The sequence below is a fragment of the Eptatretus burgeri genome, chromosome 5 (assembly GCF_056783735.1).
Source record: "Eptatretus burgeri isolate ZD-2024b chromosome 5, Ebu_testis_v1, whole genome shotgun sequence".
In the NCBI taxonomy this organism is placed as follows: Eukaryota; Metazoa; Chordata; class Myxini; order Myxiniformes; family Myxinidae; genus Eptatretus; species Eptatretus burgeri.
In genome coordinates this window covers 112,433,999-112,448,998 of record NC_140965.1, presented here as the reverse complement: position 1 = coordinate 112,448,998, position 15,000 = coordinate 112,433,999, and the positions used below count along the sequence as shown (strand labels likewise).

General features: G+C 40.8%; 2 protein-coding genes across 3 annotated transcripts in view; one reads left to right on the top strand and one right to left on the bottom strand.

Moving 5' to 3' along the window:
- The window catches only part of LOC147027167 (CUB and sushi domain-containing protein 3-like), a 1,179,270-nt gene that overhangs the window by 392,108 nt on the left and 772,162 nt on the right, over positions 1–15,000 (top strand). The gene's annotated exons all lie outside the window — the stretch shown is intronic.
- LOC147027170 (uncharacterized) overlaps positions 10,477–15,000 on the bottom strand; it is a 36,783-nt gene continuing 32,259 nt past the window's right edge. Inside the window, exon 4 of the mRNA XM_085880338.1 lies at positions 10,477–10,625. Coding sequence (XP_085736464.1) covers positions 10,477–10,625 — 149 coding nt within the window. The remainder of the gene's footprint in view (positions 10,626–15,000) is intronic.

The following is a 15,000-nucleotide window of genomic DNA, read 5'->3' as shown; positions in this document are numbered from 1 at the left end:
GAGGGTAGACCGGGCGATCGCACCTCGCCGCAGGTCGACTTCGGACACGGGCCACTTAAGCGACCCGTTCCGTACTATCGGGATAACCGAGCGGTGTTATTCGTCGACCTCGACGGTTCGATTAATTATCGGGCGTATTCAGCCCACTACCAACCCTTTACGTGAAGCAAGATGAGGATTCAATGGGAGAAATGACGAAGCGAAGCGGGAAACAGTTCAACACAAAGCACATTTATTCGCGACGAACGGAAAGCACACATATTCAATTCCACCAAAAGCACACAGAAAAGAAAAAAAACACAATGCAATTTACACAAAAAGCAAATGCAAAAGCGAAGACACAATGCAGAGCTAATACCGACTACCGAGCACACGGCAACACTTATACAATTCTACTTCACAGACGGCGCCGACAACACATACCCAAAACCAAGGAAAGAATACCCTCAAGGATGAGGCGGGCCTGAGGCCGAGACCGGGTCGGGCCTACCCGTCTGGTGATGAGACGCGGAGCGGCGATGGTGCCTCAACTCCGCAGGACTCGCAGGCAGTGTCTGGTAGGGGGTGGGAAAGGGGCCCCCTTGGTCGCACTATCTCAGCGCGGGGGGAAACAGGAGGGGGTTGCTGATGCTCGGGGTATAGAGGATTTTTATTGTCCCGCGACGAGCGTCTCCACCTCGGCCAGGTCGCGCTGTCGGCCTCCTTGGGGTGCAGCTCCCTGCACGACGCGAGCACCCCCTCGTCTGCCCTCGCCGCCTCTCCACAGCTCCGTCCCCTCCGTTCCGACTCCAACGCACACGACGACCAGCTCCTTCTTGCCCACTCCACCGCCCGCGAAGTCTTGACTCTCTGTTCCCTCTCGACTCTCCTACTCTCTGGACTGACGAACACGGTGGCTTATATCAGCCCCGTGGCTTCGCCCTCTCATCTTTGACCCCCTCCCTTTGACCTTTCACCTCGCTCCCCATTGGCCCGAGAAAAAGTGGGCGTGAATGCTTTTTGATCCATAAATTTGCATATATCGATCGCCCTCCAACGCCCTGGGGGCGGGGCCAATTCGCCCCTCGCTCACCGATTGGACGGCAAAAAGTGGGCGTGTGTTGTTTTTGATCCGTTTTTGAAGCACAAAATCCGTGATTTTGTACACGCTGTTCGGCGCGCGCCCTGCACGAGTCCAACACCGGTACCCACAGGCGGCGCAAGAACGGTGGCGATGCGACGGTTGCGAGGTGTGACGTGAAGGTCGTGGCGGTTGTGGTGAAGCGGCGTTGTGGTTGGTGGTTGATGTTGTCGTTGTGGTGGTAATCATGGCGGTTGGTCCAAAATAAAGATAGCAAAAGAAAAACGGCTATCCTGAAGAGTCGCAGCACGCATAAATGACATGTATTCCCACTAGACAACGGGTTTGGGCCTAACTACACATGTACTTACCGAGATACCTCACCTAAGGGACCTGAATGGTGGTTTGCGAATTTGGTAACCACAACACTATGTATATATATATGTATATGTATGTATATATATATATATGTATATATATGTATATATATGTATATATATATATATATATATATATATATATGTATATATATATATGTATATATATATATATATATATATATATATATATATATGTATGTATATATATATATGTATATATGTATATATATATATATATGTATATATATATATATATATGTATATATATATATATATGTATATATATATATATATATATATATATATATATATATATATATATATATATATATATATATATATATATATATATATATATATATATATATATATATATATATATATATATATATATATATATATATATATGTATGTGTATATATATATATATATATATATATATATATATATATATATATATATATATATATATATATATATATATATATATATATATATACATTCAACATTATTCTGCTGTGTAATATTATTCACAATGTTTGTGATGTGAAAGGAGCATCATCCTGCTGTTTTATAACACAAGGACCTTGACTTGGTATGATTGCTTTAACTGCAGCTGAATAATTTTGTCGCGGTACTTTGCTGTTGTGAAATTTTACTGTTTTACAATTATTCTGACGTCATGGGAGATAGACGATCAAAGCAAACGTTTTATTCGATTTGTAAGTGTCCAACCTTGTACTTCTGAATGTAATAAGGGCTAAATTGCCCTGAGAATCAATAGCATCTCTTGACAAGAGTTAAAAGGGGTTAAAGTTCAGCTTCTTTTCCAAAACAGATATTTTTTCTTTGTTTAATTCTGGTTTTGTCATGCCTCACTCTTCCAGATATATATTTTTTCCTCATGATCCCATTCAAGTCTTACAAGACTAGAAATTATTGGTTTTACTAAAATATCCTTCTTGTCTGTCTCCAATATTTCTATTTCCATTGACTCCATCCTTTTTCTCCCACTTCTGTGTCTGCATTGCCTTGCTCTTCTTTTCACTCCTTCAACTGCATTGGTTCACTACAATCTAGCTTCTACCATTGTACTTCCCTCAAGTCTACTCCACTTGCTGGGGCTTCAGCATCTTGCTTGATAATTTCTGCCCCCCTCCCCCTTCCCATGTTCCCTTCCTTTCTCATCCTTTGTTCACCCTTTCTCAATAGCTTTTTCTTTCGTGGATTGACCTTCTTCCTGAACTGTTGTTTCGCTTTTCCATGAACCATTCCATTTTTTTAATGAACAAACATTTTTGTTACTAGTTTGTCAAAATGACTGTCTTGAGCTCATGTGAAGAACCGTACATCACCAGAGCCTTGTTGAGTCCTGGTTGTGCAAGGTAATGCAATCGTATCAGTTAAGTTTGTATTAGTTTCCTTTTTGGAATTTTTTTTTTTGTTGTTGCCAAAAGAAAACTAGGATCATGGAAAAGCAATAGTTAGATTTAAATGCAGGACAGGCAAGTAATAACAAAACATTGAAACAGTTGTGGAGTTGCACACGTGACACACTCACGATGAGGCATCCCTTTATTACTACTCATGTGATTAAAGGAAAAACAACCATAAAGAGGCAAAAAGAGGTGAATCCAAACAAAATGTTTGCAAACATGAATAAATAATAAGAAGCATAGTAGAAGAAGGGGAAGATGAAAAATGAATTCATAGCAGCAACAAAACAGTATATTTTATTTCTGTGAAACGGGAAGTTGACGGAGCTGCCTTTGCATCGATTAAAGCACTCGAGAGTGAATCATGAAGTGCGGACTCATACCTCACATATCCAAAGGTAAAGAAAAAAAGGTATATGATGTGCCAAATAAATAATAATAATAAAAAAATGCTTTTTAATAAAAGTGAAATTATTACTCAATTTTCACTAATCCACGCTTTAGTTTCTAAGTACGACACGTCCGAACGTCTACAGATTTTAGTTCCTTTTTAAATTCAACCAAATGTTTAACAAGTCGATGATGGATTATTATCAAATTCCATTAATTTATTTTCGTATTTTTGCCGTTAGTCGTATTGTTGATGTAAAAGGTTACATTACATAAAAGGTTACATTGATGTAACACATTGTTTTACATTGGACATTGTTCTCGTTATTTTATTTCGGATTCCATTGTAATTCCAGATACGTCCCTCAGCAGGCCACAGGCCTTACCACGTTGGCCCGGTTCATTTGCAAACAAGTTCAGGTCCATGCATTTTTCATCTGCGAACTGCAGCTTTCTATATTTATTCACTGGCCTGGGTTTCAACACCTCTTATCAGTCTTGCAGGTTCCTGGTGAAGATTTGCAGCGATGCTTTTCACTGACGGACTGATCCTCAAGCTGGTTCATTTCAGGTCCTCAATTTTCTGTCCTCACAGATTTTCAATTATAGACGAGATGGCCTACTAGTTCACCTCCTTTTCAATCACTTTGCTCATGTTCGATTTTCTCTGGAAGACTTTTTTAATCAAACAGTCTGGAGATTATATTTTATTTATAAGTGGAGGAGTGTTCCTCAGATGACACATTATCAAAAGTTTCCTGTTAGGCTGAGGGAAAGGTTATACAAAATGGTAATTACACCTTTCTCCTATATGGAGTGGTGGTTTGGGCCTTGGGAAAGGAAGAGGAGAGATGAAGGCAGAATATGGCTGCTGATGCTGAGAAAGCTATTGGGATCTCTCTGAGGGAAAGGAAGAGCAGTGAGGATAACAAGATGTGGACAAGAGTAAGGGATATTTTCCAAGGAAGGCATGTATGTGTTGGATTGGGCATGAGCTCAGGTGTCACGAGGGGGTGTAGTCAGTCAGGACCTTGATATAGTTGCGAGTAAGGGGAAGCCAAAATTGAGGTGGAGGGAGGTGATGGAGAGGGACATGCAGAGAAGTGTGGGTGCCAGGGTCAGCATCATGGGGGGGCATTCGTGGGCCATGCCACCCCCCCCCCATATTCGTTATTGTGCCCCTCCCACCCACCCGCAGGCCAAGTCTTTGGTGCCAAGCTTTGCGTTTTATGAATTAATTTATATTTATCATATTAAAAGTGAAAACCTTTTTGCTGAATGAAATGAAATAATAACCAAAATAAGAAAAGAAAAAAACCCGCACCTTGTTGGTCATATTTGCATAAGATCACATTTGGGAAAGTAGTATGCTCATTGGTCTAGTGCTTGAGCGATGACCTACTGGTTTGATTGGTTGTCATTACGTCAAGATAAGTGCATGCATTACATGCAGTTTGCATTAGCAAGTCAGACGGCGCTTTGCGCCAATATGTTTCAGTGAGAGCAAGCAACTATCAGACTGTGCTTTGAACAGAAATGGATATAAGAAAATGGCGACACAATGCTGCTTCTTCAAGGCCTCCTCCAGCTCCACCAACGGAAGAGGGAGCAAATGCGCCCAGCACGGCCACCTCTGAAGAGCAAGAGGATCATTCTGCGAGCAGCCATGATGCACCCGCTAGCTTAAGCGCTAGATGTGGAAGACAACCCATAGTCATAGATGACCTCGGGACTGACCAGCCCAACCAAGTCGTCTTACAACAGTACCTTGTCAGCATTTTCAGTGGTAGGAAGCGTTAATTTGTCTCCGCTTGGTATCACAACCGAGACTGGCTTGAATACAGTGTCAAGGCCGATGCAGCATTTTGTTTTTGCTGTCGGCTGTCTTGCACCACTCGGTGATCTCAGACACTGGATGCCTTTGTGAGTGTGGGCTTTCGTTCCTGGAAAAATGCTGTGGAGAGAGATCGGGGATTTCATAAACATGAATCTTCAAAGGAGCATATCTCTTGCTATACACTGTGGAAGGAGAGGGAGAGGCGTGTCAAAAGTGGAAAGGAGATTTCAACACTTGTCAACGCAGAACAATGACGAAAGAACAGGTATTATGTTTCCTCTCTCATCGATGTTGTTGGATTTTTGGTGAAAAACCAGTTGCCTTTATGAGGGAGGATAGAGGCTTTTGATCACATGTCGGGGGGGCGGGGGGGGGAGTGGATTTTTCCTTTCCTTACTGGACTATACGATTAAAAAGGACCCTGAATTGGCTGATGATGTGAAAACGATCCCTCGCAACGCCACATACACCTGTCACGACATGTAAAGTGAACTCATAAGTACACTCAGCAGTGTGTACTTGACAAAAAGACAACACGTGATGGTGTACATATGCACTTCATGTTTTTATTAGAGATCAAGCCCAAGACGGCTGACTGGTGGCCATTTTACTTGAAAAAACTCGATGTTGAACATGTCCTCAAGCATTTCTCAGACATGCATTTTCTGATATTGTTCAGACTTGGCACACATATGTCCTATAATGAATGAGAGCTTACATATTCAAGTCGTTTTTTTTTTCTAGATCAGGTTCAAGATGACTGACTGGTGGGCATTTTAGTTGTAAAAAAAACACCTGATGTTGAACACATCCTCAACCATTTCTCGGATATGCATTTACTGATGTTGTTCAAACTCGGCATACAGATAAAGAACGATGGCTTACATGAACACGTCATTCAGAGAGAGTCTGAACCACATAAGTACACTTCATGTGGAAGAAAGTGCCTTCTCAATTACTTGCATTTCAATTTCAGAAAAATATAGATAAATCGTTGTTTCTGGCAACACCCAACTTCAGTCGCTCCAGCAGTCGCTGGTTTCCTTCGTCTTTTTAATGTTGAATTTCACATTAACGGTACTTGTGCGTCATTTTATGTATATTTTGTACATTTTCTGTCAATGTAAGTCTTATTTTGAATTTTAAAAAATGCTAATTAAAAAAACAAAAATTTTGATTATTTTTTCCTTAAAATTGAGATAGCATTTGACTTGAGATAGCATTTAAACAAAAACTTGACCTGATTGAGCGAAATGAGATACATTTATAAATTCAGCATGCAAAAAACATATGAGAACCGTTGAGAAAACCTAGACCTCTGAAATGACGCAGACCAGTGTTATCATTCGATTTGTGAAGGAGTCACATGAGGTCACAGAGCGCCCTGCTAACCATAGCAACAGCTGGCAAAGGTGATGAACAGACATTAACAGAGACCATTTTGGCAGAGCTAAAAGAAGTTGGACTGGACACATCAAAGATTCTAAGCCAGGTATTTGATGGAGTTGCTCTGATGTCTGGGAAGCATGGTGGCATCCAGAAGCTATTGCAAGAGAAACTAAGTCGTGAGATACCTTATATAGACTGTCTTAACCACCAGCTACACTGAGTGGTGGTGCACGCAATGTCAGCAGAGACAGCTGTCGTGGACTTTATTCATGTGTGTAATGCCCTCTACATATTCTCCAAGAAGCCCACAATTGCTGTGCACTATAAGGGTGTGCATCTGAAACACCTTCTGGAACAGAGATGGATGGGACATCTTGCCACTGTGTCAATCATTCTAAAATCCTTCAATGACAGAACATCTCTTTTGCCTGAGATTGAGTCTGTGCTGGCATATGGTGTAGAGATATGAATGGAGGCTGTGGGCCTGCTGCGTGAGATGACTGAGCCCAGTTTCTCATTCATTGCCAAGTTAGTGCACACAGTTCTTGCCCTGTTGGACCCACCAAAGAAGCTTCTACAGAGAGAGGACACTGACTTGATGACAGGTTTAAGTATCGTGGCTAGTGCAACAGCTTGTATACGGAAGCTCCGTTGTGATGAGGAGTTTAATAAGGTGTGGGACATGGCCACGGCTGCCAGCGCATCACTGCGACCCACTATCCCCAAACGGAGACGCAAAGCGAACACGAATATGGATGAGTATGTCGTTATGGGAACTACAGGACACAGCGATGATGATGAAAAAACAGAACTTCAGAGACTGTACTGCAACACTATTGATTCAGTGCTTGGAGAGATGGATCACAGACTCAGCGAGTGCAACTCAAAGTTGGCGAGTGCACGTGTGGCACTGGATCCAGAAAGTGATACATTTCTTGATGTAAAGGCTGGAAAGCATATAATGGACCTGTCACAATCGCCTATAATTGAGACAGAGTACGAAGTTGCTAAACAGTTTTTCAGCTCACAGAAACAATCACAACCAATGGAAGGGGTTTGGTGTGTTGGTTGTTGACGGAAAACTCTTATTATCAAGCATTTACATCATAGATTGACTTGCAAGCATGAATAAATAATTCCTGACAAATAATTCCCCCCCCAACGGTTACCTGAATGCCCCCCCCCCAAAAAATTAGATTTATTCTGATGCCGAGTCTGGTGGGTGCAGAGGGAGGATGCTTTGGATAGAGTGGTTTGGAGAGGTAAAACCTGTTAGTATATGCAGATATGTAGCTAAATAGTAATTCCTTGAATTTTTGATAGAGATTTTGGATACTTATGGTTTTTCACTTAGCGATATCACAAAGGACACAAAAAAAAAACTTTCAAATTTTTTCATTTATTGGTCATGACAAAATCTGAGATTGTAGCCACAGAGAGGCAGAAATCGAGGAATCCTCATATCTTGGCTTCAAAATTACATAGATGCATGAGAAAAACATTTTATGTTTTTGGCACAATGAACCAATTGCAATCATAATACATATGAAAACAAATGAATGAAAAAGATGGCAGCCATATTTAAAACAAAATGGCTCATATTTCTAATATGTACCAGGAACCACCAAGGATCCATCTGATTATGATCATGCAAAGAACATCCTTCATGTTTTGACAATGTCCATTTGATGGGTGGAAGTGTTTGGAAACATTCTCTTTTGCCAACATTGTCATCAATATTGATACTTCAGATGGCAGAAATTCATTTCATGTTACAGCTATGGCTGTGTACAAAAGTGAACCAAATTATCGTGATGCGATGGCAGAGTCAGTAACACCCACAAACAATATATCGTCTCGGTCTTTGAAAGATGTTCCAAACACAGTTCTACCTCTCAAACTAAGTAAGGTCATGGGGAAGCCCCAAACCTCATACCAGTCCACATTTTGAGGATTTCAATGAAACGGAAGACCAAGAAGGAACCTGAAGAAGTAAAGAGCAAAGATGGAGTTATCAGAAGGAAGGTGGATAGGATTCAGGTTTGAGCCACTACTCAATAACCCTCAAAACCCATCAAGGTGTGCAGCCAAGTGAGCCTTACAGAAAAATTTTTCTGCAAGAATTTATTTCTCCTCAGAGAGGGATAATGAAAGTTAGAAAGCAACAGCTGAACTCCTGAAGTCTGAACCACATGACACAGTGTGGCTGTTGGTGCACCATTACCATCATTGTGTTGCCATTTCCAATCAATCAATTTCCTGAACATTTTGAAGGTCTCCAGGAGAGTATTGAGTTTCCCCAACCTGTTTTGGTCTGGGGAGGGTATAATTATGTTATGTGTACTTCAACAACTCGACACAACCCATCAAAATTGGACAAGGTTGATGCACTCTCACTTGTCAATTTACCAGCACATGAGTGGACAACCCTTACCACTGATCTCTTACAACTGTACAATCTCAACAAACTAGTGAGAGAAGACAACCATGATAATACTGAGACAAATCTTTGTTTGGCTGGATATGGAATTGCACAAAAGTGTGTGAAAGATCCCTTTCCTGGATCCACAGTTCCATGGCAAAGTTATAACTCGTCATGGTCCATTTCACACAGTCCGGTGTGCCTTACGGTGTTTTGGAGCGACTCTGGACAGCAGCAGTAGTCTAGATTAGCCATGGGAGGAAGTTGGGCTGAACAGTAGTATAACTGTGGTACAAATACTGAGTGGAAAACATCACAACAGAGTCTTGGATGCTCATCAAATATCTCTACCAGTTCTATTCAATTTGTGGATTGGTGCATTCTTTCAACAAAATCCAGCACTGCAAAAAGAAATGACAAACTATTGAAGATTTGAGTGTAGCACGCCGAAAAGGACTTGATGTAGATTTATTTCATCATGAGCTACTGAATGTATTTGACAATTGAAAGCTCATGGATCAGTTGCACGAGTTTGATCAGAAAAATGCAATGTATCTTGTGTTTAAATGGGCACGCATGTACTGTACATGAAGCGATTCATCCATCTGCTGCAGTTCATTTGAGGCACATGGGATCCCAATTGGCTCTTGCGTCTTGCTTTGATGGAAAAGATGTGTGTCCGCTTCTTCATGTTCAATGGACATGACTTTGCCCAGAACATTCCAGAACATGTTGCTCACACGCATCAGCTCATGAACATCGATTCACACATATGACACGAGTTTGAGAACGGTGAGTTTGCAGTCAATACAAATTCTGTTCTATTCACGTCAAGTGGTCTGGATCAAGCACAAGAACAAAGTACGCAAAGGAGACAGTGCCATCTCTGGAATAGCAACTGATTCATAAACTTTGCTCAAATACTGCCTGAGTTCGCCGGAACACAGGCTCACTGGAGAGACTGAACATATGCTGAATATCGTCCAGACTGGGGAAAAGGAAGCATCATCAACATTCTGCATCAAAAAATGCCTGCCATAAAAAAGCACGAAAGCAATTCAAAGATGTAATTGCACAGGTGATTCCCTTCAATACATCAAACAATGATGATGGATCTGAGCTGAGATGAGTCAACTTCATCACGAAACAGTGAAGCATGACAGCTTGGACCTGGAGGCATTTGTAAAAAAGGCCCTTGTCACATTTGTCGAAGAAAGGGTCAATGGAGAGAAACACTTTTGTGACAAAATGCCCCAACTCGAGCGTCTAAGTTAGAGTGATGGATTCAAAACTGTGAAACTCAAGACATCCTCAGAAGTGATTAGTTTGAAAGCAACACATTATTTGTTCACTTGCTTCTCATTGCAAAATCTTCCAGAGAACTGGATCTGGAAGGCATCATTGGAAACCATGCTGACTTCAATGCCACAATCATGAAGTCTGATGGTTCTTCACTGCCAAGTCCCAGTAAATACACTCTCATTTACGAACTACAAAACATGGTGATAGACACATTCATGTCGGAGGACCGAAACATCCCTTCATGAGGATTCGCGCCGCAATCACGATTCATTACATGTTTCAACCAGCATTATATTCGATGGCATGGCCTTCGTATACATTAACTGGTTGTTCACAAAATCCATATTCAGAACTGCAAACACCTTTCTGCGTTCCTTGTCTGCTCCATCTACAGGAAATCTTGTAAGTACTGTGAAACATATGCACCGTTTGATGACTACAATGTTACCACTTTGCTGAAACACCAAACTCGACAGTGACAAACGGCAAGCAGATCATCTGACATGATGGTGGTATAAAGTTAAAGATACCATAGATCAAGGATTTCAAGATATTTCTGAGCATTAAAGAAAATAAAACCAACCTTGTGTTGTATCTATCACAGCAGGCTGTATGATTGTGCAAGCTGTCAATCACTACCGATGCACACAAATGTGTCCAATCTTCATGACCAGATTATGGTAAGAATTGGTGGCAAACAGGAGGAAGCAGACACACTCCTGATTCTGTATGCAGTCATGGTGAGTAGTTTTGTTAAGACTCCACACACACTTTGCTTTGGATGCAAGAGCTGAACCCTGAAATCACTTCCATGATGCAAGAAATCACTGCCATGATGCAATCACTTTGGATGCAAGAGCTGAAATCACTGCCATGATCATGGGTACTGGAGACCAACGATGACAGACAAAACTCAAGCCCGTATATGATGCACTTGGCCCAGTAAAAGCAGCAGCATTACCGGGATATCATTATGTGACTAATGCTGACGTCAATGGTCACATCCAAGGCAAGGGTAAACCCACTTGTTTCAAAGGCTTTCTGAAAGCTGGTGAATATGTCATCAGTGCCTTTGCTGGGCTTGATGTTGCTTTCTGGCTGTGAAAAAGTTTGTGTGTCAACTCTTCCACCCAGATTTCTCATCAGCTATGGCATTCAGGCGACACACGTTCAAACAGCTAAAACCTCACCAAGGCGAAGAAAAATTACTTCGTTTTACATTTCTACAAATCCTCTGATATACATCACCTTGCCATGACTATGAGGCCTTTTGAAAGGTGGTCATTGAATCCCCTCCTGCTCAGATGATTCAGCTCATTAGAAGAATGCGTCTGGCATGTGATGTACAAAGTTAAGTGAGCGTCCAGATAAAGTCTTCTCTTGGGTGATTATAAAAGCAGGATCCATTCCCATTATAGTCCTGCATAAACAAGTGACTCATTTCATGAGAACTACTCCTATGTTATTGTTGGTTGAATTAGTTTCTCTCTGCCACCAGAAAGGATTTATTCACCGAAGAAGAACCCAAACCTTGTATAAGATAAACAATGTGGATTTAAAAAAAAATCATTCATTCTTACAGCATCATAAGAGTAAATTTGGTCAGAGAGAATGAATTTATCAGGATGTTATTTGTAAGATTTATCAAAGTTTCAATAATTCAATAATGCCTCATCACGAAGTGATTCATGTACTCTGAATATGTCTTGTCGGGCTAATTTCCAGCAGCAAAAGCACATGAGAGAAAAATTGTGACTTAGAAAGCAAATTTTCAAAATTAGGTAATATTAGTGGTGAACTGTTAATCCTGAACGTTTTGACACCTTGATTATAGAAATATGACAAGCAGTGATGAAATGACAGTTATTTGAAGAACCGTATTCCCATGTCAAATTTTTCAATTTAAGACGTCAGACACCGAATCGGAGAGCTTTTGTTTAAGCGCTGCTGGCTGGCTATTGCAAGAATTTTACTAATCCAACATTACATTTCTTATTCATGGATGAATCATCCAGACATGGAGGTAAAAAATTTATATCTGGGGCTCGTAAGATGCAATCCTATTTTGGCTCTGTACAGATTTTGATGCCCTAATGATCTAAATATATACAAGCCCTATTGTATTTATTTCTCTGTCACACAGGAAGTGACCACACGTTTACGGAAGTGACCTCGCGTTCGTAACTTGAAAGGAAGCACGTGCGATATCAGTGTTAGTGCCATTAGCCATTTTGTTTCCACTCAGGAAAGGTGAATTTTTGCCATCCAAAACTTTTACCACATGAATCTGAATCTGTGTTTATTGCATGCCCATTCCGGTTGTTTTACACTTCTGGTGTAAACTTTGAGAACTCTGTCAACAATGTTGTGCAGACTTGGTGAGGGGATACTTGAAAGATCTTGATTTTTTTTTTTGATTCCTGTGATCCGAATCACTGCTCTCCTTCATTCTTTGATTCCTCCTTTTTTTCCCTGCATTTGGAATAAGCTCCCACTCTCTCTTCAATCCCATTCTTCCCTCCAGGCATTTAAAACAGCCGTTCACCACCACCTCTTATCTTCCCCCATCCAAAACCTCGATCTTTTCTACCTCCATTAATCCATCCCAAACCCACCTGCTTCAAATTCCATGCTTTCCTTCCTGAAAGTCCCTGTAATATCCATCTTGTATACCCCATGTTCGCTGCCACATCCCTCTCCCGTCAACAGATCTCTTCATGTTTCTGTTTCCCACTGTTTTGTCCTTCCTTCCCACCCCCTTCTCTCCTGCCCCCCCTTGTTGTGTGTTAAGTGTGTTTGCACTCATACAAGCTTCAACAATGTATACAAAAAAAATTCAACCAGCGAATTATTTTTGAGGTCAACTTAGACCAAAAGGTCAACATAGGCCCAAGGTCAACAACTAAGGTGGTATTTCTAAAATCCTCAATTTTCATCTGATTGATTTGAAGTTTGAAGAGGATTTATATTTCAGGTTACTGAATTGAACTAGTGAGTTATTTTGGAGGTCAACATTGACCAAAAGGTCAACATAAGCCCAAGGTCAATAACTTAGTTGGAATTTTTAAATTCCTCAATTTTTATCCGATTGACTTGAAATTTGAAGAGGATTGATATTTCAGGTCAATGAATGTAAGGTAAGTGGAAGGACCTTAAAGTCCCTGTCGTGTCCATTTTGTATTCCCCATGTTCCCCGCCCCATCCCTCTCCCTTCCATCGATCTCCAAATGTCTCTGTTCCCCACTCTTTTGTCCTTTCCTCTCCCACCCCTCTTGTCTTATGCCCCCTCCCCCCCCCTTGCTGGGCATTGTGTGTTTGCCCTCATATGAGCCTCGACAATGTACACAAAAATATATATATATTGCCATTTTATAAAATTAGGTCAGCAATATGAAAAGAGTGTGTTTGACTGAATGGGGAATAGAGTTAAGATGAAACTGTTGAAGTCAACATGAGAATGACAAATAGAGAGCCACTGAAGTACAAATTGTTTCATGGTATGATTGCATATCCACGAACATGAATCATTAATCTGCATGACAGAATAATTTAGAGATACAGAAGGAACTTTGACTAAGCAGGCCATTTGGCCCAGCAAGCCTGTGCTACATCAACACCACAATATTATTCACACCATGGTATACAGTATATAATTTGAGAAGTATGAGTATTTGTCTGTCTGTTTTGTTTGTCTGTTTCTTTTTTTGACTTCTCTGCATTCCAAAACTGCTGGATGGGATGAGTTGAAAACTTGTGGTTGTACTCATTGGGTGCACAGGAATGTTTTACAGGGTAAAATAAAAAAGTTATAGTTCTGGGGATTCAGGGTGAGGGGTGGACCCCAATTCGTTTCGTGAGCATGACCTGGTGGAAGCCAGTACTAATAGTCATAAATCATGGTGGTTGTGTAAAATTTGACTTGAAAGGTGAGATCACCAAGGTGTGTGTGTGTGTGTGTGTGTTTTCATATATATATATATATATATATATATATATATATATATATATATATATATATATATATATATATATATATATATATATACATGTCTTCAATGTTTTCACATATATCTTTCTATCTATCTATCTATCAGACCCACCTCATGAATGTTAGTGTGAGCATTGCCACGGATTATGTCTCACACGGTAAAACCGCATAATCCGCAAAGAGCATCCGTTCGTCTGGCACCCAAATGATTGTTCCCACAAAAGCAAATCATTCAACCAGAAGGCACGTGATGCAATTGGCGGGTAAATCGAAACATGTGGAGTGTGATGAGAACTTCCCTGATCTCCATTGGACACAGTTCTACACACATATACTGTGGAGGAAAAAGGCACATTCAACCAAGAAGTTACAAGATCTATTCTTCTAATCTTGTTATAAACAAGCAAGAGCAGATCCAGTCTCATGGGATGTTTCACCCACTTTCCAGCGAGCTTGCTCAGGCCAACAGTCCCCGAGCCTCAGCACGTGTTCGCTTTTATTTCCTAGGAAACAAGTAGTTCACGGTCGTGTGCCAGTGTGAGAGGTCAACTGAGGAGTGTTTTTATTTTGAGAAACCTAATGCAACAAATGCCAATTGCATCATCGATGGTCTGCTCTGTTATCTATCTATAATTCCAGCAATCTGTGTGTGTGTGTGTGTGTGTGTGTGTCTGTGTGTGTGTGTCTATCTGTCTGTCTGTCTGTATGTGTGTGTGTGTCTGTTTGTGTGTGTGTGTGTGTGTGTGTGTGTGTCTGTATGTGTGTGTGTCTGTATGCAACCGCAGTTTCTCGACGA